At 43.1% G+C, this 27,807-nt stretch overlaps 1 protein-coding gene across 1 annotated transcript in view; it reads left to right on the top strand.

The window, feature by feature from the left end:
- Positions 1-27,807, top strand: part of Metap1d (methionyl aminopeptidase type 1D, mitochondrial) — a 70,866-nt gene that overhangs the window by 30,368 nt on the left and 12,691 nt on the right. Inside the window, exons 2-6 of the mRNA XM_075984905.1 lie at positions 18,154-18,311; positions 20,819-20,968; positions 22,377-22,525; positions 23,088-23,130; positions 26,585-26,748. Of these exons, the coding sequence (XP_075841020.1) occupies positions 18,154-18,311; positions 20,819-20,968; positions 22,377-22,525; positions 23,088-23,130; positions 26,585-26,748 (664 nt within the window). The remainder of the gene's footprint in view (positions 1-18,153; positions 18,312-20,818; positions 20,969-22,376; positions 22,526-23,087; positions 23,131-26,584; positions 26,749-27,807) is intronic.

The raw sequence follows: 27,807 nt of genomic DNA, 5'->3' as shown, positions 1-27,807 counted from the left end.
TTCAAAGCAGAAGCCTGTCTACTGTGATCGGTCAGTGGTTTACCTCGGACTGGGCGGTGAGCGCTCATGACACCAGGGTGTCTCTGGAAGGAGCACATCTGAGGAGACACGCAGAGTGCAGCTGTTCTGCAGGCCAGCCACCGGCTACTCGGGCTGCTCCAGAGTTCAGTGTCTTGACATCTGGGAATACATGGTGTGCCAACTTTAAATGCGTTAACTTCCCACATAAACAGGGCATCCCAGGTTGACAATAACTCTCACGTTTCCTTCCTTTTCTAGAAGTCTTTGGGAGAGAGATTTGGGCTGGAGGCCTGCTAGGGCAAGTCTTTTAAACTTCATATTATTGAAAATTTCAAATATTGGTAAGAGCCGAGATAAAGGGATGCCAAACCCTTTCATGTTATTGTCCGTGGCGTGTCCATGTTGTGTGAGACAGGCTAACCCCAAACTTGCTGTGCAGATGAGGTTGAACTTGAGCCTCTGGTCCTTGTTGCCTCCGTTTCCCAAGGATTACAGATTTGCAACATCATGCCCAGTTTACTGTAGAAATGTCGGGGGGGGGGGGGGGCGCATCTGGTGTTTGTGTGTTTGAGTGTGTGTGGCAGCACAGTAAATAAAATGGAGACTGGCCAAGGGAGACAACTAGTGCCAGCCTTTGGCTTCCACAGATACCTGCAAGGTCTTCCACTGAGCCTGGAGCTTCCAGTTTGGCTAGTTCAGCTAGCTAGCCAGTTTTCTCCAGGCATCCTCTCTGTCTGCCTTCCAGGCAGGGATTACACACATGCATGCCTTTGCCAGGGAGGGGGTATTTTACATATAAAACATTTCCAAAAGAATCCTGTCTGTAAGGCAGTACTGTATCACACTGCTGAGACTGTAAACTATCTTGTGCCTGCTTCTGGTAGTTAATGACTGCGCTTTCTTTATTGGTGCCATTTCCCATTCAGTCTAGAATGGTTTCTTTTCAGATGGTGCCAGGTAGCACAATAGAAACAGAACTTAGCTCTGGCTGGACTGGAACTCCCAGTGTAGAACAGGCTGGCCTGGAACTAACAGAGATCTGCCTGCCTCTGCCTCCTGAGTGCTGGGATTAAAGACAAGCACCACCATATCCAGTTATTTTCACTTTTTAAAAATGGACAATACTGGATATCTTGTGTTTTTGTTCAGATGACAGCAGAACCGGGATGAGCGGTTGCTGTGTAACCTATCACCATGGCTGATAGACATACATAGTTATAGATATAGACGGAACTTGAATTTTTTGTTTAACGTTTACTGTATATGATCTGTGTGGTGTGGTACACTATACATATGTTATAGATAAATAGATAGATAGATAGATAGATAGATAGATAGATAGATAGATAGATAGATGATAGATAGACAGATGATAGACAGGTAGATAGATAGATGATAGACAGGTAGATAGATGATAGATAGACAGATAGACAGACAAATAGGTGCTATATAGGTGTATGGAGATTAGAGGACAGCCTTAGGAAGTCGGTTCTCTCTTACAGATCAGTTCTAGAGACCCAGCTCCGGTCCTCAGGCTTGGCAGCAAGTGCTTTTACCACTGAACCATCTTGCTATAACTTGAATTTTTGCAAACTTTGCTGTGCTTTCAACTGGGGGGGGGATAGTAACGTAGTTTATCATGTTGAGTTGACATTGTACAGAAATTACAGTTGCATTGGTCTAGAAGTTAAACACTTTTTTTTCATTTTTACAAGGTTAAAGCATAGTGTTAAATGTGTCAGATCGCTGGGTGGTGGTGGCACACACCTTTAATCTCAGCACTCAGGAGGCAGAGGCAGGTGGATCTCTGTGAGTTCGAGGCCAGCCTGGTCTACAAGAGCTAGTTCCAGGACACTCCAAAGCTACAGAGAAACCCCATCTCGAAAAACCAAAAACCCAAACAAAACAAAGCAAGAAATATGTAAGGTCTTACCTACATGGGTTTGATTAAGAAACTCAGCTGGGTGTGGTGACATGCTCTTTAATCCTAGCTCAAGGAGGCAGAGGCAGGTAAATCTCTGTGAGTTTGAGGTCAGCCTGGTCTACAGAGTGAGTTGCAGGACAGCCAGAGCTACACTGTAAGACCCTGTCTTTAAGAAAAAAGGAAAAAGAAGTCCCAAGATGCACTACTTTCAAAATAGCTGCTTAATAAAATAATAAGCATGTAAAATATGAGAGGAGGAGGATGGCAAATCTAAACCCAGCTTGGACTACTACATAGGAAAGAGAAACAGAGGCTGAATAGATGGCTCAGCGGTTAAGAGCACCGGGTGCTCTTCCAGAGGACCCAGGTTCAATTCCCAGCACCTACATGGCAGCTCACAACTGTCTGTACCTCCAGTTCCAGGGGATCCAACACTCTCTCACAGACACAACCAGAAAATAAAATAAAATAACTAAAAAGAAAGAAAAGAAAAACAAACACAAAGAATGAAAGAGTTAGTGGAGACTGTTTTCTTCAAAGATGTCACAGCCCTACGAAAAGACTGTTGGGCAAAACGACTCTGGGATGTACTTGCCGTTACATAGTACCTTCTTCCTGTGGAACACGGTGGTGGTATGATTGTCTTCTAGAGTGTTCTGGCACAGTTACTAGCTTTTTGAGCCAAACCCACTCACTCTTGGTCAGTCAATACCAAGGTCAGCCGTGAGGTGGAAGGAAAAGAGAGCAGGATTACTATGTGAGAATTCATACCTCAACCTTTCCTTGCCCCTCCTCGGATACTTCCTTTTGACTCAGGGCTGGGCAAGGTGATCCTAGGACACCTTTGTTTCTCCCTTGCCCTGTCCCGTCCCCTCTTCCCTTCCCAGGACCCCACAGCAGGTGAAGATGGGCTTATCCTCCATGGTAAGGGCTCTGTGCCTGCTGTGTGTCTCCATCTGGGGCCCCGCCCCACCCTCAGAACTCAGTCTCACTTGGAACTCGGCATCTTACAATATAATTGTTCTTGAATGGAAAAGTTTACATAGGTTTTCATCAAATGCTTTCTTTAAAAAAAAAATTACAATACAGTGCCTCAGCAATCTGTCTCTGTGGGTGTTCACTTGAATTCTGGAAATAGAGCTAGGGTTTCTGAATAAATAGTACAACATGTGTTCAAAGTCTGTAACTCTTCCTTCTCCTTAACCACATCCTAGATAACCCGCCAACAGTGAGTGTCTGTGTGACTAGATTCTCTAGTTTTCGTCTTCGCGGTTCCCCCGCCCCCTTCTGGCTGTCTGGGTGATTAATGTGACCAGGATACTATTGTTGACCCGTTTAAGTCATGTCAGACAACACCCATTGCTCCTCTGCATAATGACATACACCCTGAACGCGGCGTCTTCAGTGCGGGAGCTGGCGAACTACGAAGTAAGGCTCTAGTCATTAGATTATGAAACAAAAACACAAGACATTAGGAACGATTATAGCATCAAATGCTGTTATTCAAATGGTAATAGTCAGCGAATAGCAATTCCTAACCAAGACTAATAGCATTCCTCCTCCAGTCATTCATAAGACGAAGAAGAGAGGTGGCTGCACGCAACCGTGTGCGTCTAAGTCTGTCAAAGGGTGTTTTAATATTCTTTGACTATTATGGGATTTATTGCAAATAGTTGAGGGTTTTCAATTGCTAATCAGTGATTATGGAAATAACACTTCTGAAATTTTTGAAAAAAAAGTTGGCTGACATTTTTATCATAGTTTTATTAAACTGGTATTTGAATAATTTTCGAGACAACTAATTTACTGCGGAAACTATTTTGATGAACGATCTGATAACAGAGATCAGCGCTGACAGCCCTTGAAACATTTACATTTTGTAAGGGCATCCTCTGCACAGTGTTTGAAGTCAATGCAAAAATCTAAAGGCACCAAATTTAGGCTAGCAGGTTTCCATGGTTGCGCTTTTCCGAGTTATTTTGTGTGGAGTGTAAATGGGTCTGTGAGTCACTGATAATTATTTGTTGTTTTGTTTGTTCTGTTGGTAATTCTGTGTTTAGCTGAATTTAATATAGTTCACACAGCGTGCTTTGGTTTATGTATATTTTAGTGTTCATGATTGACGGTGATTGAGCATTTCTTATGGAGTGCTTGCCTTTTTTGTCATAAGTGATGTATGTTGCTAGTCCTTGAAATGTAAATAAGTTCTTCTTGTATCACTGTTTAATAAACAGAAATTTTTATGCAAAGAAGACTTCTTGGTACATTTTAAACAATAGGGTTGGAGACATCTAGATGTTTTTGTTCAGCGGAGTGTACACCAATACAAATATGTTTGAACTGTAACAAACAAGGACAACATAAAGGCTTGTGGCTAAGCCCTACCTTGACTGGATACAGTTAAGTAATGGGTTAAAAATAGCAGTGTTCTAGACAAGGGTGTTGCTCAGGGTGGAGCGTGTGCCTCACCTGCAGGGCACAAGGTTCAATCCTCAGCATAGGAAAGAAAAATTTAATTAAACAAATACAAATTTGAAATAGCACCCTGGCATAAGTGCTGGAACTGTGATGGCGACCTTTCCAGGGGACTGTACCCTGTAGGTGGGAGATTCTCTAGCAGAAGCTCTCTTCTCCCGCCCTGTGCACAGTGTTTAGAAGGACCTGGGACTTGAAAAGAGGGAGGGTCTCTTCCACCTCTGCATGGACAAAGAGAGCTTCTGTAGACCTTACCATTAACCACCAAGCTAGCAAGGATCCACCAGAAAGACATTAACGGTAAATTGCATGACTCATCCTTGTGAGTTCAAGTCTTCTTTCGGTACAGTCCAGTCATGCTGTCTGAGGGTCTTGGTACATCTGCAGTCAGGTTTGGTGATCAAAGTTGGGAGAGGCTGGGTACTTTAGGCTCTTGCTTTAAGCCCCAGCAGCTCCGGGGCCCCATGTAGGATCTCAGAGTCCTTTGTGAATCGCTGGCTCTTCCTAGAACGCATTTCCAAATTGAGGGTTTATCTTACGCTTCTCTCTATCTGTCATCACACAGTTACCATAGCAACCTGCTGAGGAAGATTCCTTCCTTCCGATTAAAGCAGGAAACTAAGGCGTTAGGGAATTTAGCCTGTTCCAGTAAACCAATGAATACTCAGGGGAAAGGAGTTGGTTTTAAACAAGAATCCAAACATAGTACTCACTTCAGCGACAAACAGTAAAATTGGAATGAACAGAGGTTAGTACAGCCACTGCACAAAGGTAGCACAAAATTTGTGAGGTGTTCCATAAAAAAAGAGAAAGAACTAATTATAGAATTAGAAAGAGACTTCTTTTAGAAGACCATGCAATAAAACATAAAATATCTTAATTTCTATATTATTTCCTTCTTGAGTCACAAATCACATCTTATACTGGGTGTTTGGGAATTGGCATTCCTTTTGTGACATTCTGACAGAATTAAACCTCAAAAAGTGTTCAGTATACGTAACAGACAGTAAATAGTTTTCAGATATTTTTTACATCAGATACTCCATTAATCTTAAAAAAAAAAGACATGATGAACTTATCATTCCACTAAATGTGAGCAATATCTCGAATATTTTCAGCTGAGGTTCTCAAGTGACCTGTTTTCAGACGTGAGAGGCAGCCAGCCATATACAGATAAGGAGTACACATTTTATTGGCAGTGATATTGTTGGTAGTTTTAACTTTTATTCCTTAAAAAAACAAAACATTGTTAAGCGTCTTTTAAAATAGGAAGAAGGGCTGAGTGGTAGTGGCACACGCCTTTAATCCCAGCAGGTGGATCTCTGTGAGTTTAGGCCAGCCTGGCCTACAGAGCAGATTCCAGTACAGCCAGGGCTATACAGAGAAACCCGATCTTGGGAAAGGATCGGAGGATTGGAGGAGGAGGGAAGGAAGAAGAAAGAAGAAAGAAGAAAGAAAGAAAGAAAGAAAGAAAGAGAGAGAGAGAGAGAGAGAGAGAGAAACAGCAACAGCATTAGGTTGGAAGCGACTACATTGAATTTTTGATGTTAATGCTTAAAACTGTCCAGTGCTTCTTTATTTATTTGGTCAACTGAGTCTACCCTCAGTTAATCTTTAAAGATTTTTAAACTAAAGATTAAAAATTATCTGTGTCATCTTAGTTAGGGTTTCAATTGCTGTGAAGAGATACCGTGACCACGGCAGCTTTTATAAAGGAAAACATTAATTGGCATTAATTGGGTGCCTTACATTGTCAAAGGTCCAGTCCATCATCATCATCATGGTGGGACAGTGCAGCTTCTAGCAGATATGGTGCTGGAGTTAATACATCTGTAGGCAACAGGAAGTGAACTGAGCTAGGCATAGCTTGAGCAGAGACCTCAAAGCCCAGTCCCATAGTGACCACTTCCTCCAACAAGACCACACCTACTTTAATAAGGCCACACCTCCTAATAGTGCCACTCCCCATGAGTTTATGGGGACCAGTTACATTCAAACTTCCACGTGTGGCAACATAGTTCTACCAAATTCAAAGCCATTTTCAAAAAATTGCATAATTTTTCTGTACTAAGAAGGACTTCTATGTAGTTTCTCTTTATTTTTCTTGTTGAAAATAACTCCTTGAGCACACCTTTAATCCCAGCACTCAGGAGGCAGAGGCAGGCGGATCTCTGTGAGTTCAAGGCCAGCCTGGTCTACCGAGTGAGTTCCAGGTCCCAAAGTTACACAGAGAAACTGTCTCAGAAAACAAAACAAACAAACAAACAAAAGGCCTCCTTGGTGGGTGATCTTGGCTTCTATTGTCTTGAGTCTGTGTGTTCTCAGCCATGGAAGCCTGGAGATGTGTCTTTTTCCTCAGGCTTTGGCTTTTCCATTGTGGGATTATTGGCATCGCTTCTCTCCATCTTTACTGCCATGCAATGCTGCAGAGACAATTCCCAAGACGGTCAAAGATTTCCATTTCAATGTTTTCTTTCATGTGGCGTTGTGCAGTGAAAACATCATCAAGCATGAATAAGATGGAGACTTTGGTGGAAATTTTTGTATGTGTGTTGATATTGTTGCTATAGTTTTAATCAAAGGCTCAAGCTGTTTTAGAACAATTATTTGATTGTGCAACAATAACTTTACATAATGTATCAAGAAGGAAAGAAGAAAGAGAGGGAGGGAGGGGAGAGGGAAGGAGAGAAAGAGAGGGGGGGATCCAAAGGTAGAATGGAGTTGACATTGTTATAAAATGAAAACTAAAATTACGCTCTTCAAATGCTTTAATACAATTTAAAAATACTCTTATCAGAGCTCTACTTTTGATCATAGACTGTGTCCCCACATTTTCTGTTATTAGGTATTTTAATTCAAAATGACTAGCACTTTTATTTTGCACGACAATTGTATTCATGAAGTCTTTTTTTTCTAAATTAAAGGACTTTCTTACTATCTCATTAAAAAAAAACCTGATATTTTTGTAAGATCATTCTCTAAAATTGAATTCCACGTGTGATTTCTGTGAAATTGCCCTTTCTGGTTCCTATCTGTGTACTCTAGTATAAAGTTGTTCCGTCTCTGCCTTGTTTGGGTGAGGTGTATGAGGTAACCGGAATGTTCCTCTGGACTTTGGAAAGCTGGAAGTCGCCAGATGTTCTCGCTAGCCCAGAAGCGTGTGCTCCCTGGTCCCAGGACTGGTGAAATTCCTTCCTGCTGTTTTGACAGCTACTTGCTTTGGTTTCTTTTTCTCTTATGCTTCTACTCTGGTCAGAGATCTTTTTTTTTAAATCTGTATTTAAATGATACTACAGCATCCCGAAAATCTGGCAAAGAAAGTGATATTTTGATGACATTTTTCACAGGGCTCAACTGGAATGAATTATTACATTTTAACAAGGCTCTAATAAACAGCTCCTTTATTCCTCCCTCGAAGGGCACAGTATTTCTTTGTCCAACAAGCTGCCTGAGTGTACGTATTGTCGAACTTTGAAAAAGCTTCTTTTCTCTAAACTTCAGCCGAGAGACAATGGCCTTGCTCAGCGAATACTGCTTCCCTGTGACTCAGTATTTTCTGATCTGTGGTCTGTTGAGGATGAACTTAGATTTCGACTTGAAGTAAATATTTTTTGTCTGAAGTGAAGACATTACATACAGTAGCTGTATTTCCCTGAAGAAATGAATCATTTCTGTATAACTTTCCCTGGTCTGTCAAAGGATGGACTTTTGATTTTTGCCAAAATCTTTGGCAGCCTTCCCTCAACTGGGCTTAAGCTAATCTAAGAGAACCCTCCCCCCACACAGGCACCAACATGGGTCCCATTAAGTAAATGTGTTTACTGATTTGTATTTATAATATAGGTTGGAGGGGGTCTCTTTCCCAGGAGGAGGACAAAGCTTCTTGTTGAGATCCTTAGGTTCTGGTGGTAGCTACTCGTAAATAATCCCATTATCAAATCGATTTCTTTATACTTACGGTATTTGGTTTGCGTGTATGTCTGTGCACCATGTAAGTACCTGATGCCCACAGAGGCCAGAGAAGGTGTTGCATAGCTGGTGACTGGAGCCACAGATGGTTATGAGCCACCATGTAGGCACTGGGAATTGAACCCAGGTCCTCAGGAAGAGCAGCCAGTGCTCTCAACGTCTCTCCATTCTCAAACTTGATTTTTTTAAAGAAGCAAATTGAAGTCTTTTCCTAAATAGTTTCTGTCAGTGGTGTCATTGCCGTTAATACATTTTTTAAAAAAAGGAAGCAGGATGTCACCTAGAACTAACGTCCTGAGGGAGCCTTGAGGAGGGTCCTGCTTTGCTTTGAGCCATTCTTGACTGTTACTATTGAACTAGGGTGCCCCAGGCTGCCACCCCCACTTTCCTCAGAAGTGCTCTCTGTGTGACTGAGTCTAGCTTGTGTTCTCCAGAGCCAGGACCCCCAGACTTTGAGGGATGGCTCTGACATCCACAGACGAGTGTCTGCCTCACCTTCATCCGCCACTTATTTTATTATAATAAATAATAGCCAGCCCCATTGCAGTGTTCAAACAATGCCTCCTCACAGAAGAGTGTGAGCAACCAGAGTGGACACTCACATTTCATGATAAATGGGAGTTTCTGGGCTGGAGAGATGGCTCAGCCAACTACGGCACTGGCTGCTCTTCCAGAGGACCAGAGTCCAGTTCCCAGCACCCACATGGCAGCTTCCAGCTGTGTGTAACATCAGTTCCAGGGGGTCTGGTGTTCTCTTCCATCTTCTATGAATACGAGATATGCACATGGTGCAAGGACATACATGCAGACAAACCCCCCGACACATAAAAATAAATGTTCTTTTCAAAAACGAGTTTCCACATTTGTCTCTTAGTAGGTGGCGTATTTTCTCTTCATCCTGTGGGATCTTCATGGCTGTAGTCATGGTTTTAGCTATAAATAACCGCAAGGACAGCCCTGCTGGATGTCAGCTAGAGTCTTTATTTCGCACAAGTACTTGTAGCAACCCGTTACACCCACTACGTGCTTCCTTTCGGACATTGCAGAAAATGAGCACTTTCCCAACACCTGCATACCAACTGGGCCTTTGCCTCTTTAGAAGTGTTTAGCAAATGCTCTATCTTTACCATTTGGAGGCCGTTCCCAAATGATGCTAATTAACCCCCCCCCCCAGTGATCCTCCTAGGTTTGTGAAACAGACCCACTCTTCTCTCTGCAAGGGCATCTCAGCTTGAAATCCAGGAAGCAATGGTGGATGGTGTCCATATCCATGACTTCCTGAGATGGAGGGAAAGTGTGGACGGCATCTGGGGGACAGGGGCTCTTTTCCAGCTTGTTTCCTGTAAGTTCAATTGGAAGACCTTGTCTGTGCAAATAGATTTCAAAATAGAGCCTGCCCTTTGACTGTCTCCATAATTACATGGCTCGCTCTGTATTTTATTTGGCAGCCAGAGCAGTTAACCCCTGGAAGGAAGGGGCTGATGGCATGCCCAGCTTGCCTTCCCAGACATGTCCATGGGAATGAATAAACCAGTGTTTGGCAAGGCCCACAGCTAAAAACACACCAGAATCGTCTCTAACTGAACTGGAGCTCTCTGGGAACAGATCTTATAATGTTTATTGTGACTGATTAAAAAACTTAACTCTGTCCTCGATGTGTGGACTGTGGAAAGGTACTAATTGTTTTTAAAAAATTGGGAGTCGGAGGAGTCCTCGTTGCTTTGATGTCAGCAACATCTGTCAGCAGGATGAATTTGCTGTTGTTTAGTTTCAAGAGCCCTTGTCCGTCAGCTTTGCCCAATCAGTTCTGCTGCAGCCTGGGGCAATCCCCCCATGTGTGGATGTGTTTTTCCTTCCACAAACGCACAGGTTATTTCTTGTGAAACGTGAGCTTCTCTTCTGCTTTATAGCTGCCTGGAAATGGGAAGGACCCACCAAGCCCTCCCTTCTTTTTCAAACATGTACATCCTCGTCCTAGATGGCAGAAGCATCATAGGGAGTGACTCAGACTTTTTCATTTTTCTTCCGCAACCTTTATGAAGTTAGGAAACCTTTTACACGGAGGACAGTCAGCGCTTTAGGTCAAGAGATGGGGGGAGATGCTCTTGCAGCCTTCTCTTGGACTCCAGGCACGTGACGCTCTGAGAGCTGTGGTTTCTGCTCGGAGGGAGTGGTTGGAGTCGGTGGAAGTCTCATCTTTCTGTGGTTCTAAATCTGCGCTTCAAAAATGTGTTCCTAGGGGACAGTATTTTCTAAGCCTGCTGGAGGAAGCAGCGTTTTTTGAGCAGTAAAACAAAACCAAACTCTGTCAGATTGCTGACACAAAGTAAGCTGCCTTTTTTTTTAAGTTGAAGTTAATGTCTTATTTAAGCAAATCATTTGGTTAAAATTAAAATTATCAATGACTGCAAGAGCCACAGTTGAAAATGAATTAGTAAAACATTGTTGTTTTCTCTCTTGGTAATCATAAATCATTTAAATCTGGCAGACAGTCCTCCCTTCATCCAAAATAATTGCCTCCATTTGTAAAATCAATTAGATGTTAATATGCTATAAATAATAGTTTTGTTACTAGACTTTGGCATTTGCTGATCATTATGAAGAAATATATTCAGCAAGACATTTTACAGGGTGTCTTTTCAATCCCGTATTATCTCTGGTTGACATTGTTAGCGAGCGTAAGGTACTGCCAGGCTGCTTTATCCTGTTGTTCCCTAGCCAGATGTTTGACCCCTCCTGAATGTGGCTGCGTGAGGCTGGGTGGCCTGCTGCCGAGTGGAAGTCTGTAATGGAAGATCGAGGTTCTGGTAGCCACGCTAGAGGACGAGCGCACTTGTCCACTTTTACAACTGCTTAAAATAACGAACACTTTACAGGCCCCTGTGAAAGCTCGTTCAGACCTCACCCCTAAGAATACCTGTTGACCAAAAGAAAACTCACATTTTCACGGGTAAAATTGGCTTAATAAAGGGTCATTAGCAAAGGTACGCATAAAAACCCAGGGCACGGTGGGCGCAATGGAAGCATTTCATTAAGTGGTATAGAAAGCACGAGCGGATAACAATTAAAATGGACCCTGAGTTACAAGGCCAATCAGTACGGGGCAGGCTCTGTGCAGTGGCATTAGTCATGGAAGACACAGCCCTCCCTCCAGCATGCGGGGTTCCACAGCCCTACCTCTCAGGCAGAGTTTAGAAATTGATGTTATTACCAAATATGAAAATATTTAAACCCATACACTAGACTTATTATATCCCATGTATAAATTTAAAATACAAAGCCCATGCAGCAGGAGGCAGAGGACAGAGCAATTTCAAGAGACATTGAGCCCACACAGCATGCTACTCCACGGAGGGGAAGAAACGGGTGTCTGTCAATTTCAGGGTTCAGCTTCAGACTCTGATAGGAGTTTTGTGACACCGAATGTAATTTGTGTCATTGCTTTTGATAACAGTAAATATTCAGCTCCCACAACGTGTGGATTTGCTGCCTGTGGACACCCTCCAGCTTTTCTGCTAGGGGGTCAGCAGTAACGGTACTCTGATGAGCCAACAGGAAGGGACTCCTTGCTGCTCTGGGCTCCCTGTTCTGGGGTGCTTGATGGTTTCCACCAGTGCATCCTAAACATCACATAGGTCCAGTTGCCCCTGCAGTAATTAGCATCTCCTGCATCTTCCTCCCCAAGCAGCGTCACCGAAAGAGCATGCGCAGTGACTCTGGCGAACCGCACTGCCAAGAGGACCAGCAGTGTTCTCGTCTCCGAAGATGGTCACTGAGCACCACATTAATAGCAAATTGGAAGTTAGATATAGTTATAGGGATCATAAGACAGAACTATATAGAAAACAGACTTCTTATCAGACACTATGGTTGAGTATGTTCCTAGAACTCTGATTATATTAATAAAGATTGGGATTTTAATTTTGCCAAGTCTGCTTTTGGATTTGTTTATTTATTTGTTTGATTGGTTAGGGTTTTTTGTTTTTTTAAATTTGAGACAGAGTTCCTCTGTGTAGCCCTGGCTGTCCTAGAACTTGCTCTGTAGTCTTGACTGTCCTAGAACTTGGACTTGGAGATCTGCCTGCCTCTGTCTCCCGAGTGCTGGGATTAAAGGCATGCACCACCACTGCCTCGCCTTTTGCATTTGGAATTTTGACTATTACTGATTGATTGAAATATGATAGAGCTGGGGAGGTGGCTCTTTGGTAAGAATGCTTCCTGGGCAACCATGGGGACCTGGCTTCAAAATTTGAGCACCTGTGTTTAAAAGCTGGGCATGGTCCTGCTTACAGCTCCCAGAACGTGGAGAGGAAGACCAGAGCTATCAGGGTTGCTGGGGATTGCCAGGCTAGTCCAGACTTAGTAAGAGATCTTGTTTCAAAGGAATAAGGGAGAAGAGATGAGTTAGAGCAGGACCTCTAGAGTCCTCCCCAGACTTCCACATCAGAGAGAGAGAGAGAGAGAGAGAGAGAGAGAGAGAGAGAGAGAGAGAGAAAGAGAGAGGCATCTTATAACATATACCAAAAAAATAAAAGGTTTTAAAAATTATCCCTGGTGACCATTTACAGGGTGATCAGAAGACCAATCAATGTCTTCCAAGGTACCAAGACTTAAACCCATCTGTTCATGTCATCTGTGAAAACACTTATTTTTTTTCCTGGCCAGTTGTGAATAGTTAGTAGAAAAATATATAATAGTATGTGAAAATCATGTTACTTTATGATAGCATGTATAGGGTAACTTTTATTAAACTGAAGGAAAATACTTCAAATGTAAAGGTTAAGTGGATTTGATTAGAGCCGTTGCTGTCAACAGATTAACTGTGTCTGGCCGAGCTTCCAGTGTTTGGTGTTTGCCCCTACAGTTGCTGGGGTAGGGGGCATGCTTGTATCTTTCTGGCAGTGAGACTGCCATTTGGCAAGACAGATAAATACATTAGCCACACTGTTCGCCCAGAAAGTGAATACCTCACAAACCTTACCCAGGCGTCCCAGTGGAGACCTGACGGTTTCATAATTCAAGTTTAAGTACATAAAAAGGATTCCCCTGTAATGCCTATGTACTTGAACTTGATATTACTGATAAAGATGGCCTCTCTTTCATGTAATCAGCCACACTGAAAATAATCCTGTGTGATAAAATTGATCGGAGTCTGTATCACCCGCTGTCTGGCTGTAGCAGGGCAGTTAAGTGTGGCTGAACGCAGGCCAGTGCTAAGCCTCCTATCTCAGAAACACCTGGGAGCCACTCAACAAGGTGTTGGCACAGGAAACGCTCTGTGGGTCACAGTTCACTGTCACCGCACTTGCTAGACAACTGTCACACCACTCCCTGAGGACCAAGAGTGGAACTCCACAGTACCGCCCACTGCCATCTCTCCAGCCTGGCTTTCATCCCTCCTTCTATTTTGTTGACTTAATGTTTGCCTCCCCTACAGGAATGTACTTCCCTTGAAAGCTGGGACCTCTGTATTTCCCGGATCTAGGATGTGGAAACACGAGAGTGGAAGCGGCAAACGCAGTGTTGAGTAAAAAGGATAAAGCTGGGTGTCCCACAGATAAATGTTAAAGATGGAAGTGGAGGGAGGGCGGTCATGTGCGAAGCAGCTGTTCTTTGGAGATGGTTTCCACACCTCTTGTCTTACCTCCCTCCTCGCCTCATGGGAGGAAGAGCACCCTTACTCCCCTTAATGCTCAGAATGTGGGGCGCAGAAGTTTTGGTAACTCAGGTCTATCTGACTTCATTAGCATATGCCTCCCAGTTCCTCTAAGAATTTCCATGAAAAAGATGTCTTCATTCGAAATGTTAACTGAGCACAGGACATATATTTTTCAAGATTAAACAAACAAGCAAAACTTCCTTCAAAATCCAAATCATGAAAACGTTGCAGTTTTCGGCCGGGCATGTTTGGACTTCCAGAGCCCCAGCATACTGTTAGATGGCAGTGTGGTGGTCCCAGCCCTAGGCTTGGAAATGGGGAGCTGACGGGGGCCTGGTTGTTGATTCTGAGAGTGTGTGTTTCATCTTTAAAGAGTGGCATGAACAACTGCTGCCTACCTAACAGTAAGGGCCAATAGGGATAAAATGACCATCTAGCAATGAGGGTCATCAAAAAGGAGTTGTTAAATCTGAATCACTACCTTCTGTTTGCTTGTTTGTTTGTTGTTTTGAGACAGAGTCTCTCTATGAATGTAGTCCTGAAACTTGATATGTAGACCAGGCTGACCTCAAACTCACAAAGATCCACCTGCCTCTGCCTCCCAAGTACTGGGATTAAAGGTATATGCTACCACTTCCCGGCAATGTTTTCCTTTATAAGAGTTGCTATGGTTCCTTTGCTGGCCCTGGGAAAGCTGGTTTTGCCTCTCACTGAACACTACAGCAAGAGACCTGGCCCCTCCACTCCAGAGAGACAGCCCTACCCCTCACCACAGGTGATGGTGAACTGACTCTGAGGGCATTGACTAGATGAGTTGGCTCCACCCCCCTCTCCTGAGGTGGGTGACCCCAGTGGTCTGGACTGACCAGCTCAGCCACCACTCAGGCCCACAGCTGGCCAGGCCTTGGGTTGGTCACCCTAGCATCTACCCATCTAGGACCTGTTGGAGCTCATGAAGGGACTGGTCCTGTGGAACAGTACCAGCAGGATCTCTAAGACTTGGGGCAACCACGAGACATCCCAGAGCAGTTCTGGTGAGGATCCAGTTTGATGGTGTGTACCAGAAACAGAGGCCTTGAGCCAGACCAGTGACTCATGGCAATGATCATTCATCAGTAAAGCTGATAGGACAGAAGGGTCTACAGTGTGACACACCGAGGCCCCCAGTGCCACCAGGACGAATGAACAGGTGTTGGAGAGGCAGGAAAGAAGGAGAAGGGAAGAGGGTTTTTGTAGTTTTTGTTTTGTTTTGGTTTTTTTGTTAGTTTTGTTCTTGGTTTTGTTTGTTTGCTTGCTTACTGTGTTTTATTTCCTTTTGGGGGGTGCTACAGGGATAAGGGGAAGATATGGGGGACTGGGAGGTGAGTAGAATTGGCGTACATGATGTGAAACTCCCAAAGAAGCAATTAAAATAGTTAAATTTTAAAGTTGTTGTTGTGTTCATGTGTCTTTTCACATAAAAACCCTTCACTTGCCTCTGCCTCCCAAGTGCTAGAATTAAAGGTGTGAGCCAACACTGCCCGGCTTATACATGACTTTATATGTTGGTTTTGAGGGGTCAAACTCAGGTTTTCATGTTTACCTACTAGGCTATCATCCCATCTACTCATTAGAAAAAACTAATATCTTAAAAAGTAGGAAAAATATGCTTGTCTGTTTCAAGTCCTTTTAGATCTGAGTGTGGTGGCTTGTGAATCCTCAACCTCTCAGAAGGCTGAGATAGGAAAATACATTGAGCCCCGGAGTTCAGGACCATCCTGGTCAACAGACCAGGCCCCATTTCAAAAATATAAAAACAGCAAACCATTAAAAAAAGAAAATAAATGGTTTTCTGGCCTCTTGTCTGGGATTTGGAATTGTCTACAATAATACGAGGGCCCAGTGTGGCTGGGGATTTTAGCTCTGTGAGGGTGTGAACCTGTCTGTGTCCAGGGCCCTGGGTTAGGTCCCCAGCAGTGCAGAAAAGTAAAAACATAAGGAACATATATTAATATGTGCTCTTCAGCATTATCTATGTGATACACTAGTACAAGTATTACCCCAAACCCCTCTGTGTGTCTGATTTTACAGTACCGGGTTCAAGCTGAGAGCAAAACATAACTGAATGAAATGTTGAACGTTGAATCTCATGCCTTTTTTCAATCCGTCAGCAACGCTGACCTTGGGGATCAATCCTCCACCAGTTCTCACAGCTGAGACTCTAGGGCCAGCAGTTCCCAAGCACAGAGTGCTTGAAAGCCCGCTCCCCTCATCCCATGGAGGAGGGTCCACCGAGAATCTCTCCTTTTCCTCGTGGCTGATTCTCCTGGCCTGGGCAACTCAGAGTGAGAACAGCGGTGACATCAGCAGTAGCTGGGCAGGGCTGAGAGGTAAATGGTTTAGGCTCTGTCACAGCTAATCAACCCTGCCTTAGCTGAGACACAGTCCTGCCCAGTTGTAAATAACTCAGGGTAGGTACGGGCACCAAAATCTGAATTTCGCCTTACAAGATACTGTTGCTTCTGATTTTTTTTCCCAACCACTTATAAATGTAAAAACCCATTTCTTGGTGTTAAGCTGTATAAAGACAGGCAGCAGGCCAGATCTGGCCCTTAGGCTGGAGTCTGCTAGCCTGTCTTATAGCTGTGACCTGTGGGGGGGTGGTTCTAAACGATTGCTTTTATTGTAATAGTAATGGAAGTCGATTTTTTTTGAGACGTAGATGGTTTTTAAAAGCTAACAGTATAGAAGAAAATAAAATGAACCAAAGTCTTCCCTCCTCCTGCCCTAATTACACACTCTAGAAATTCCCCCTGTTGATGAATATTAATCTTGGCAATGTATAGACGTACACAAGCCTTAAATGTGTAAGCTTCCTTTACCCTAATGGGTTTCTTTTTTTTGGACATGATTTTTTAATTTATTCCTTATGAATTTCTTACATGTACACAAAGTATTTTGACCGTGCCCACCCCCACTCCCTTGAGGTCTCTGCCCATCAGTGCACAGAGACCACTTAGCGCCTTTCACTCTCCTGGGAAGGAGTCCTGTGTGGCTCAGGATGGTGTCAGACTCACTGTGCATCAGAGGATGACTGTGAACTGAGCCTCCCGTCTCTGTGTCCCAAGTCGTGAATGCACACTGCCATAGTTAGCTTCATTCTTCTTAATGATTTCAGAATTTTCTGTTGTGTCGATGGACGGTATTATATAAGTATCTGTTGATACTTCCCATTTGAGATCAGGCCGCTTCACAATTTTCTACCCAAACAATCCCTAGGTAAAGGCGTGGCTTCATACATCCACAGTTACAAATTATCTGTGGGCTCTAGTCTGAAGAGAGAGCCAGACGATGGGAGTGCACGCCTTTAATCCCAGCACTGGGGAGGCAGAGGCAGGAGGATCTCAGTGAGTTTGACACCAGCCTGGTCTACAAAGCAAGTTCCAGGACACACAGGACTGTTACACAGAGAAACCCTGTCTCAAAAAAACAAAAACAAAATAAAAGTCTAAGGAGATAAATTGCTGACTCAAAAGATGTGCTTTTAGTATTTTAATAAATGCCTCTAAATGCCTACGCTTCTTTTCTTTGGTTTCACCGACATTTTTGCTATTTGGTCCAACTTGAGCCTTCATCACAGTGAATTTTGGTATAATGCCTGCATGCACAAGAACTTAACACACAGTCGCGATCCTATGCAGGCCAAAAGTGCAGCTGGCAATTTGTCTGTGGCTTTTGAAAGGAAAATGGTTTTAAAGAGTGTAGAGCCCCCAAAGTAGTGCCCTGAATTCTAGGGTTATCTGGACATCGTCACACAAGGTACCGAAGCAGAAATTGCTCTTTTCCATACCTGCTGTGGGGCAGATCTTTCCGTATGTTTATTTCCTATTAGAGTAAAGCTCTCCACCGTCAGAAATTTATGTAAACAGTGCCAGTTAGTCAATATGGTATGCTACTGTTGTACCAGAATACTGCTGGCCCCTTTCTCTCTGGGGCTTTCTCTTTTGAGTCAATAAAGAATGAGACTAATGATTTAATAGGTATAGCACCTTCAGGGGCAACACCGTTAATGTCTTTTCTTTCTGTCTGTCTTCTTAACCTGAACTACATCTATTTTTGCTCATAGGCTGTCAAAGAATTTTGTCTTCTCCACTCAATCATCTCTGCTTATACAAGCGGACAGGCAGTCAACAAAGAAGAAATTTCTTTTTCTGGAGACAAAGGGATCTCTCCCACAATATAGTCTCGCCGGCTGCAGTTTCTCCCGCACATCCTGTTCCCAAGGTACTGTACTGATGCAGGCTGCTACTCTTTCTGGCGGGTAGAGGTGAACTGAAAACTCGGCTTGTGATTTCAAATTGTGACGGAAGACATTTTATTTTAACATCCTGCAGTTCGAGGCTGTCTATTAAAACAGAAATAAAGGTCTAGGCAAACAACTGCTTAGCTTATCTGGAATTTCAGCTTTTAATTAAGAAAATTTTTATTGTTAAATTTCAATATGTAACTAAAACTGTGTATAGTTTATGACTTTTTTAGGGAAAATGACTGTAAAATTGGAATGATTCAAGAGAAATTCATGGAAATTAGCATACTGGATGTTTTTAATCCCTTCAACTTTCTGTGTTACGAATGCTACTGTCTTTGAATAAATTTTTTTTTTAGAGTAAATTAAATAAAAGCCAAAGCATTCCTGATTCTCCCCACCGAAGGTTTCAGTATTGTGGAAAGACAATCTCTCTGTCTTTGAAAATGCAAAGACGGTGTAAGGCGTCATTTAGGAAGAAGGAAAATAGCTACAAGAGATACAGACTTGTCCCGAACGTCACCTGCTCTCTCCCTCATACACTCTTTTTCTTTATTGTGAATCACACTGAGCATAGCTCCCGGAGGCGAGTAGTCCATTTTTATAGCAGGGGTTGAGAGACAGAGGAACTAAAAGTCCTAGCTTGGTTTAGATTTGACCATTGTAGAGAGAGCCAACATTTGGTACGAGTCATAAAATTGACATTATTTTTTTCTTCTGTAAAAACAAAAAGAAATCTCTAGGGCCAGGGAGATGGCTCATTCATTAGAGCGTTTGTTCTATAAACATGAGGGCCTGCACTCATCCCCAGCACCCACATAAAACCAGGACTGCAGCATATGCCTATAATCCCAGATCTGGGGAGGGGAGGCAGAGACAGGTAGAACCCTAGGGTTCACTGGCCAGTCAGTCTAGTCAAGTCAGCAAGCTCCAGATTTAGTGAGAGACTCTGTCTCAAAAAATCAGGTAGAGAGCAATTAAGGAAGACATCAGATATCATCCTGTGGTCTCCACACCTCTGCAACTATGTATATTTGTATCCATATGAATGCGTAGTTATATCCATACATGCACGCGCGCGCACACACACACACACCTCTAGTTAAAAGAAATGTGTTGTATTATGCCTTTTAGCCAGTTTCAGAGACAACCCAGCAGCCCCCAGCCTATAGCTATAACCAAGACAGCTCACAGAGCAGAAATAAGAACATAGGCTTGCTGGGGAGAGACCTGGTAATCTGAGGGAGTTGGTGGGGGTGACTATAGGAGAGGAGATGCTTCTTCAGGGCTCAGTTTGACAAACCAGGCCATTCTACAACCTGAATAACAAAACCCCTTCCAGCTGGAGAAATGGCTCAGTGCCTACGTGTTTGCTACACAAGTGTAAGAACTTGAGCTCAGATCCTCTGCGCTCACATGAACCCCAGCTGCTGCTGGTATGTGCTGTAATTCTAGTGCTGACGAGTGGGGATGTGGACGCAGTGGATCCCTGGAGCTTTTGGCTACCTATGAGCTCCAGGTTCAGTGAGAGACCCTGTCTCAAGTGCAAACAGATAAGGGAAAGAAAAAGCCCTTCTGAACAGTGGAATAAGAAAAGATCCTAAAGTCTGACCTGGCGCTCTTCACAAACACAAGAGCCCCAACCTCTTGGCCCTGCAGAACTTTGAGTATGACTCCCTGTCCAAACTTCTGTGTGGCCTTACTGTGTGGTGGTCAATGGTCTTACGTACTATTGCTATAAATAGCTCAGGAAGGGCCCTGCAACCCTGGGGCAGACAGAAGCTGTGTCTAAGATACTGGTACCTCCCAAAGCCACCAGTGGGATTCAATGCTGGAGAAGCAGCCGCAGGAGGCATCAGACTTTGGGTTAGGCGCAGGCTCTTCGTTCTTCTTGATAAATGGTGGGAATGTTCCAGGTAATTGTATTGTCCTTGGAGAAGACATGAAGGAAATCAGCTGTTTTGTCTAATGCTTGGTTGTCATGTTACCCAGTGTGAGACTGTATGTGGCAGGTCCCATGAACTTAATATTAATACCCTTTTACATGGACTCGTTGGGGAGGGCGTTGAGCTGTTCTTTGCCTACATTTTAGCATTGCCTGAAGAAGATGAGAGTGTTTATTAAGCATTGTGCAGACTGGAAACCTGGCATTTTTTCATCCAGAGACCTTGCATCTAATGGGCTCGGGTGGAGCAGAGAACAGAAAACTGCTGTTTGTTTTGACCAGAAGTCTACTTCAGCAGAACCCAACTCAAAGCCTGTAAGGTTAACAGCCCATCCAGAGAAGCATTACCAAGCGATGTTAAGTTCAAAAGGGCAGGGGAAGGAACTGGGGGTAGCCTGGAGGTCTGTTGTGCTGGCTATGGAGGTCGGTGCATCGGCAGGAAGGGCAGAACTCCATGAAGCAGGAGGCTGTGTCTGAAAAAAATGATGCCATTGTCGTGTGTTGGGTTCTGATCTTCGTGTTCAATCCTTTTTCCCGAAGCACATAAAGAAGCCAGACTATGTGACGACAGGCCTTGTGCCCGACTGGGGAGACAGCATAGAAGTTAAGACTGAAGATCAGATCCGAGGGCTCCGTGAGGCTTGTCAGCTGGCCCGACACATCCTCCTCCTGGCTGGGAAGAGCTTGAAGGTGGTACCAAGCCAGAGTAACTTCCGTACTTCCTCTCTCTTTCTCCTTAACTCCCTCTTTACTCTCATCTATTAGTAATTTGGTTTTTTAAAGTAAAGCCTTAAGATGGGAAAGGGGGATTTTACTATTTTATGTGTTTGCTCAAGAAATAATGTAAACTTCTAAACTCAGTTGTAACTGGCAGAGTTCTAGAGACGCTCCGTTGACTCGGCCCCTCCAAGGTGCTCTGTGGCAGAGGACCTCGGCTTTGCCACCTTTCCTCTGCCTGTGCTCTGCTTATATTTCCCACATCACCTCCATGTGTTGAAAGTGTTGGCCCTACCTCGTAGTCTGCCTCTTCTTTTCTTGAATGTTCCTTACAAAGAAAGGGTAGGCCCAATATGAAAACCACAGTAGCTTGGTTATATACATACATAAATACATACATACATACATAGAGATAGATACTGCTACAAGAGTCAGTCCTTTTAGAATCACCCCAAACATCTTGCTGCCCATAGTTCATAAAGAAGTATAAACGTAGTTTTAAAGTGGGACTCGGGGGTGGATTTGCTTACTATGTCACCTGTGTAATTGACTATTATAGCGACATAACCAGGGATAAGGTGGATATCAACCAAGACAGGAAATTGTTGAGGAAGTAGTTAGCAGCTCCTGAGTAATTTTACTTGGTTGTAGAATTTTATTTGTAGTGTATCTCATGGAGATAGTCTTCTTGTGCTTGCGAAACTCAGTTTCTGGAGTTGGGGTACAGCTAAACCGCAGAACACTTGCCTAGTGTAATTGAGGCCCTAGGTTCAATCCCCAGCAGCGCAAAACAGAACAAAGCAAGACCCTTCAATTTCAGTTCTCTTCATTGGAAAATAATTGGATATTCTCTAGTATGGGAAGCATTAAAACATACTTATCTGGGCATGAAAGAAATCAAGCTTATAGAGAATAAAATCTCTGTGAAAGGCATTAGAGACTGAGTTTTTAAAATAACGGTGCATCACCTCCCTGCCGTTGCTGCAAAGCTCACCCACGCGGCGTTTCAACAAGATGAAAAGGTATAGGTGAAGCTCCTCTAAGGCAGCATTCTGTTCGCACACTTATTTCTATGCTTCCTTAGCCAGAGCTCTGACCCTCGAGGAAGAGGAAGGAACTGGTGAAATCATCAAGCTAACAGGAATCATCACTTAATGACTCACTGTATTTCCTGATGGTTTATGACGCCATCATGTACCCAAATGATCAAGAGAGCACAGCTGGGGGGGGTGGCGGGAGTCAGGAACAATTACGGCTACACCCCGAATTCATTGTGGCGAATTTATACAGTCTCACCTTGGCAGTGCTGTTGTTGCAGGCACAGTCAATAAACACAGGAAATGTCTCCAACTGTCGCTGCACACTTTATTTAATATTTCAGGTTGACATGACAACAGAAGAGATTGACGCTCTAGTTCATCGGGAAATCATCAGTCACGATGCCTATCCCTCACCTCTGGGCTATGGCCGCTTTCCAAAATCTGTTTGCACCTCTGTAAACAACGTGCTCTGCCATGGCATTCCTGACAGGTATTCATTTTTCAATAATGTATTGTTCCTCTGGAAACTAAGATCCATAGCCCACACTGAAAAATCCCGTGCTTCAGTTGAAACCTACCTGCATACATGCTTCTGAAACTGATTACGATGAAATAAAAATGTCGAAGTGTTTTACTTCCACATGGTCTTAACACCACCATTTGATGTTTCTTAAAGCAGCAAGCGAGCCGCAGAAATATTCGTGCATTGCCTATTTCTTTCAACTTACTCAATTTTTACCACGTGGTAATGGAGGCAGATTCTATTGACAGCTATTGTTTTGGCTGTTTGCAAACTTAAGGTAATTAGGAAGTCTATCTCTTTAAAGAATCGTGAAATCTTAAGGCAGCAATGCTTGCTTCCTGTATTTCTCATAAAGTGTGGCGTGATTAACGACAGACAAAGGTCAGATCTGGCTACTCCAGCCGCCCCTGCTCCATGCGGTTTATCACCGCAGCACCCTGGGTCTGCAGTAGTGGTCGGTGGGCACTCATTTCACATTTCTCTTTATTGAGATCTGTATATCACCATTTGTTCTCTGTTTATGTTTCAGCCGACCTCTTCAGGATGGGGATATTATCAACATTGATGTCACGGTGAGTAAATCATATAAAAAAAATCATCTTTGATCAACTTCAGAATTGCTGGTAGCAACAGGAAGGAGAGCGACTTGAAAATGTGAACCGCGCCCGCTCGGGGAGTGCTGTTTACTTCCAGCCCCCGGACACAAGCAGCTGGCTTCCCTTTTTGTCTTTAACTCCGTGTTTATTCCAAGACAAGCCAGGCCTGCCTTGAATTTCGGGCTGGAATCAGATGCACTGAGATCAATGTTGGCCTAAGTGAAATGTCAGCCCAATCCTGCTATGTGTCATGTTTTTGAGAAGGTGTAATTGTTATTGATCCACTGTGTGGTTAATGCAGAACACCGCCGCACTGGGCAGCTGCTGAAGCTAGATATGTATGAGATGAGCTAACGCGAAGAAAGCCAGCATTTTTCCTTCACTCTGCCAAGATTGATCTTCCTCTTCCTGCTGATTTTGAGTGGGGCCTGTCATTATCTTACTCTGTCATTAGGGGCTACATTGGCCTGCGTGTCCGTCTATTTGGACAGCAACTCTTTTGCTAGCAGTGTTCCCTAGATTTATTAAAATCCCCGAAGGTAACGTTGTGTTCCATCTCTGGCGTAGAGGGGCCTGAGCTCGGAGCACACAAGCAGAGTGGTTTTTCTGTCTGAATTTACGTTTTCACCAGATGGTTGATGGCCTTTCTTTTTAAATAAGAAGCCTAAGTGATTTAACTTGGGGCTGAAAATTGTCCAGGGGTAACCGTTTCTGATTTCCTTAGCCTCTCACCATCCTCAGACTTGGATGGTTGGTGCTCATTTCATTTCAGATTGTTTGTCGTGGTGCCTTTTGAATTGTAAAGAGGACAAATAAAATCTGCACATCTCTAATTAATAACTTTTAGATAGATAAAATGTGAGCACCTAGCAGGGACTCTTAGGGATGGGTGCCATTCAAAAACCACACTCTCTATTAGACAGTAAATACTTGTAATAATAGTTATTTCACCTCCAGACGGAAAGTCGGGTAGCAGTGGGAATGCAATGGAAATGGGCACCAGCAGATTGTGTTAGATTTTTAGCTGTTTAAGTTAATCCAGCCTTGTTTCTTCCGTCTCTGCACAGGAATAGCCAGACAATTCTGGCTCATGTTCCTTCCCTTGTCATTGTGTCTTAGGACACGTGAGTGTCGTTCCACACCTCCTGGTCGGGTCTCTCCCATCAGAATTGTGCGGGAGGTGGCTTGGTGAAGTGCACCTGACGTCAAGTCTCTCTTGTGAGCCATTTTATCTTGGATTGGACCTGATTTTAGGGTCTCACGTTTATTACCTCACCTAATCACCCACTAATAAAATATTGCTGCTCGAGTGAGATGGGACGTCTCCCATGGTGTTCCCAACATGCCCAGAAGGAACGCATTATTCCTTTCTGGGCTTCCTAAAGGTTTTTAATAAAGAATTTCATTTCTGAAGCTTAAACTATTCCAACAATCCTTAAGCTCACTTGAAACACTTTCTAGTACCTAGAAATGTAAAGGAGCCTAAGAGACATATTCGTCAGTATCAAAAAATTGTATTTCTTATGAGATATTTTATTAACTGAAGAACTGCATTTCCAGCTCCTATGCTTTTGTCTGGAATACCCATTTTATCTTATGTCTACTATGTACAAGAGAAAATGAGTTGCTTTTTCTCTTGAAAAGTTAATTTTTTATGACAGTGTGGCGTTCATAATAGTTGCTCAGTTAATACTTGCTAGATGAAGCCTTAGAATGGTTTGTGGGGACAAACTATAGTTGTAGTTGACTGCCCCTTTTCGAGAGCATCTTCTTCCTGCCACACCTGTGCAAAGCCTTGGGTTCAGTCCCTAGGAAGACACACAAGCGTTGTGTTCCGTGTGCAGTGAGTCCCTTAAATAGTTATTTTAAGAGTTATTAAAAAGTAATAGGGAAGATTAAATGGATCAGCAAGCAAAAGCACTGTTGCCAGAATCGACAACCGGAGTTCAATCCCTGGGACCCACGTGGTGGAAGGGGAGAACCGACTCCTGCAAGTTGTCTTCTGGTCTCCACACACACGCCACGGCATGTGTACACACGTACACACATATACATATGTACACACAAAATAAATAATTTTAATATATTTTCATTTTAGAGTAATACAAAAACAGCAAGTTAAATGAATTTAAACGGTACAATTTTACTTAAAAACAGTCACAAATTTTCTTGAATAATTACAATTATATTAGCAAATTCTATATTCTTACATATGAAAAATGCTTACATTCTTCTGTAAAGGAATACAAGTGGGAATAAATTAGAAAACAGTACTGTGAGAGCCTTAGGAGGGTCTGCAATTAGAAGCTATCAGTCAATCAGATTGGTTGGGGTATACTCTGCCAGTAACTTTAACAAGTCGTTTGTGCCTCAGTTTCCTGACTTGAAAGCCAGAGATCTCTGTGACGACTCCTCATCTCCTTCTTGCTGTCTAAAAGATCTTCTTCAGTGTGCACCAGAGTATGGGTGTGGCGTTAATTTAGACGGAAGTCGTAAATAAACAGCCTTTCTCTGAAGAGTCTCTGCACTCTACCTTAGGGAAAGGAGAACTATGAAGATAATTAGGATAAATGCATGCAAAACAGCAAATGCCATGTTACATCCAAGGATCAATAGTCAACTAGTCTCCCGCATCCTGCATGCATTCTAGTGTTTGCTAACTATTGATTTTTCATGATGAACCTGATATTGTTCAAGATCACATGGAGCTCCCGAGTCATTGAAGACGGATAGAATTATCTTTCTATGATTTTACTCCTGAGCTTGCTTTGATACGTTCTAATTCTTTAAAAATCCACATGGAGCATTTCCCGTTCTCATCGTGCTATCTGGAACATTTGATTCAAATTTCATTTCTAGACGTCGAATTTTCCCACCATATTTCATTGCTGTGCTGAAGCCACTTCAGTTCTTAGCGTGAGATTCTACTGCCGGCCGTCACAGCGGCTGACGTGTCTGTCTTACTCTTCCTGTCGTTATGTATCGTGTCTGGGTAGGGAGCTAGTAAATAAAGAGCACGTAGACCCTCATGACACTGAGGACATGTTTTACTATGCTAAATACTTCATTTTCCAAACCTACTGTGGTAATTGCAGGGCAATGTATCTGGTAACTAATTTTTACAAGCATAGCTTCGCTCTCTCAGAACTAAAATGAGGGATCTCAATGCTACAATAGTACCATTAATCACCAAGCTGAAGTAACTGAGCTGGCCATTTGTTCTTTTTTAGGTTTTGCAGGATCATCGCATGGTTTTAGCTTTTAAATCTCACAATGGTTTTAGTACATCTGTTATTTCTTTAATACGTGAGCTTGAAACTAACTCTGAGAAGATAATGAATTTACTAAATACATAAACAAACAGTGTATATACTGTCGGCGAATAGGATCCCAGACAAGGACGTACCTTAAAATCTGTGCCTGTGTTTAGGTCTATTACAATGGCTACCATGGAGACACCTCTGAGACCTTTCTGGTGGGCAATGTGGATGAACGTGGTAAAAAGTTAGTAGAGGTGGCCAGGAGGTGTAGAGATGAAGCAATTGCAGCCTGCAGAACTGGGGCCCCCTTCTCTGTAATTGGAAACACAATCAGGTAAGCCTTGCACTGACAGGTAAAAGGAGGCTTGGCGAACGGTACAAAGGTTATTGGTGGCTTCGTAGAAAGTTGATGACATGTTTTATGATTCACAGCCATCATTTCGGTCTGATATCAGTATGTGAACTGCCTGGCTGCAATATTGTTCCCTGGGTTTTTTTTTTTTTTTAATGGTTTTAAAAAAGTGAATTTGACCAGGATCAGCAAGGAAACTTAGTGGAGCGGTGAGCAGTATTTACATGGCTGCTTTTGTTATAGCTTGACCTGCTGGTCTGTGATGTCCCTTTATTCAAGTGTGGAAGACGCTACCTAAGAAAGGAGCTGATCGTCCCAGCCCTTAGATGGTGAGAAAGGAGGAAAGTCCATTTCATAAAGAAATGAAGGGAAGCATTCCAGTGCTGCCAGGATCAGAAGTGTGAGCTCGCAGCAGCCTGAAAGGCCATTCTGTGGCCCTTTTTATCTGGGCCGTTTTCCCTATAAAACATTGTTTACTTTCCCCAGAGTTTTTCCTGGGCTTGCTTTTTGAGTGTAAGCGTATTTTCTGAACTCGAGGCTTTTCTTTGTGATCTGTTTCCCACTTTCAGAGCCCCTCTTTTTTTTTCTCCTAAATGTTTTGGAGTAGACATGCAGAATATGTGTTTTCATTTAAAAGTAACACATTTTCTTAAAGATGATCGGCCAGTCCCCTTTAGAGTGCTGTTCTCATTAATATGAGTCTGGGCCTCTGAACACCCCCGTTTGCCCAAAGGATGGAAAGCTCAGTCACCTTGAAAAGATGCTGCCTTTTTCTCTGAGCACGCCTTCAAATACTTTAAGAAAAAAGGCAGTAAAATATCAGTTAAATGTATTTATGGCTTTAAAAATATTGTAACAGTGTCTGAATCAAACTTTAGTAAAATCTCTTTGGGTTATATCTGAGAAGCTTTTATTGAAGACTTTGAACAAAATTGTGTTTTTGACAGTTTTAAATTATAGGCTAACCAGCCTGGGAAAAAAGGATAGTGTCTCTCTGTTCTTTCATAGGAAATGTTGAATCAGACCCCTACTGGGAAAAGA

This window comes from Microtus pennsylvanicus, chromosome 9, assembly GCF_037038515.1.
Source record: "Microtus pennsylvanicus isolate mMicPen1 chromosome 9, mMicPen1.hap1, whole genome shotgun sequence".
NCBI lineage: Eukaryota > Metazoa > Chordata > Mammalia > Rodentia > Cricetidae > Microtus > Microtus pennsylvanicus.
This window is presented reverse-complemented; position numbering and strand designations above follow the sequence as displayed.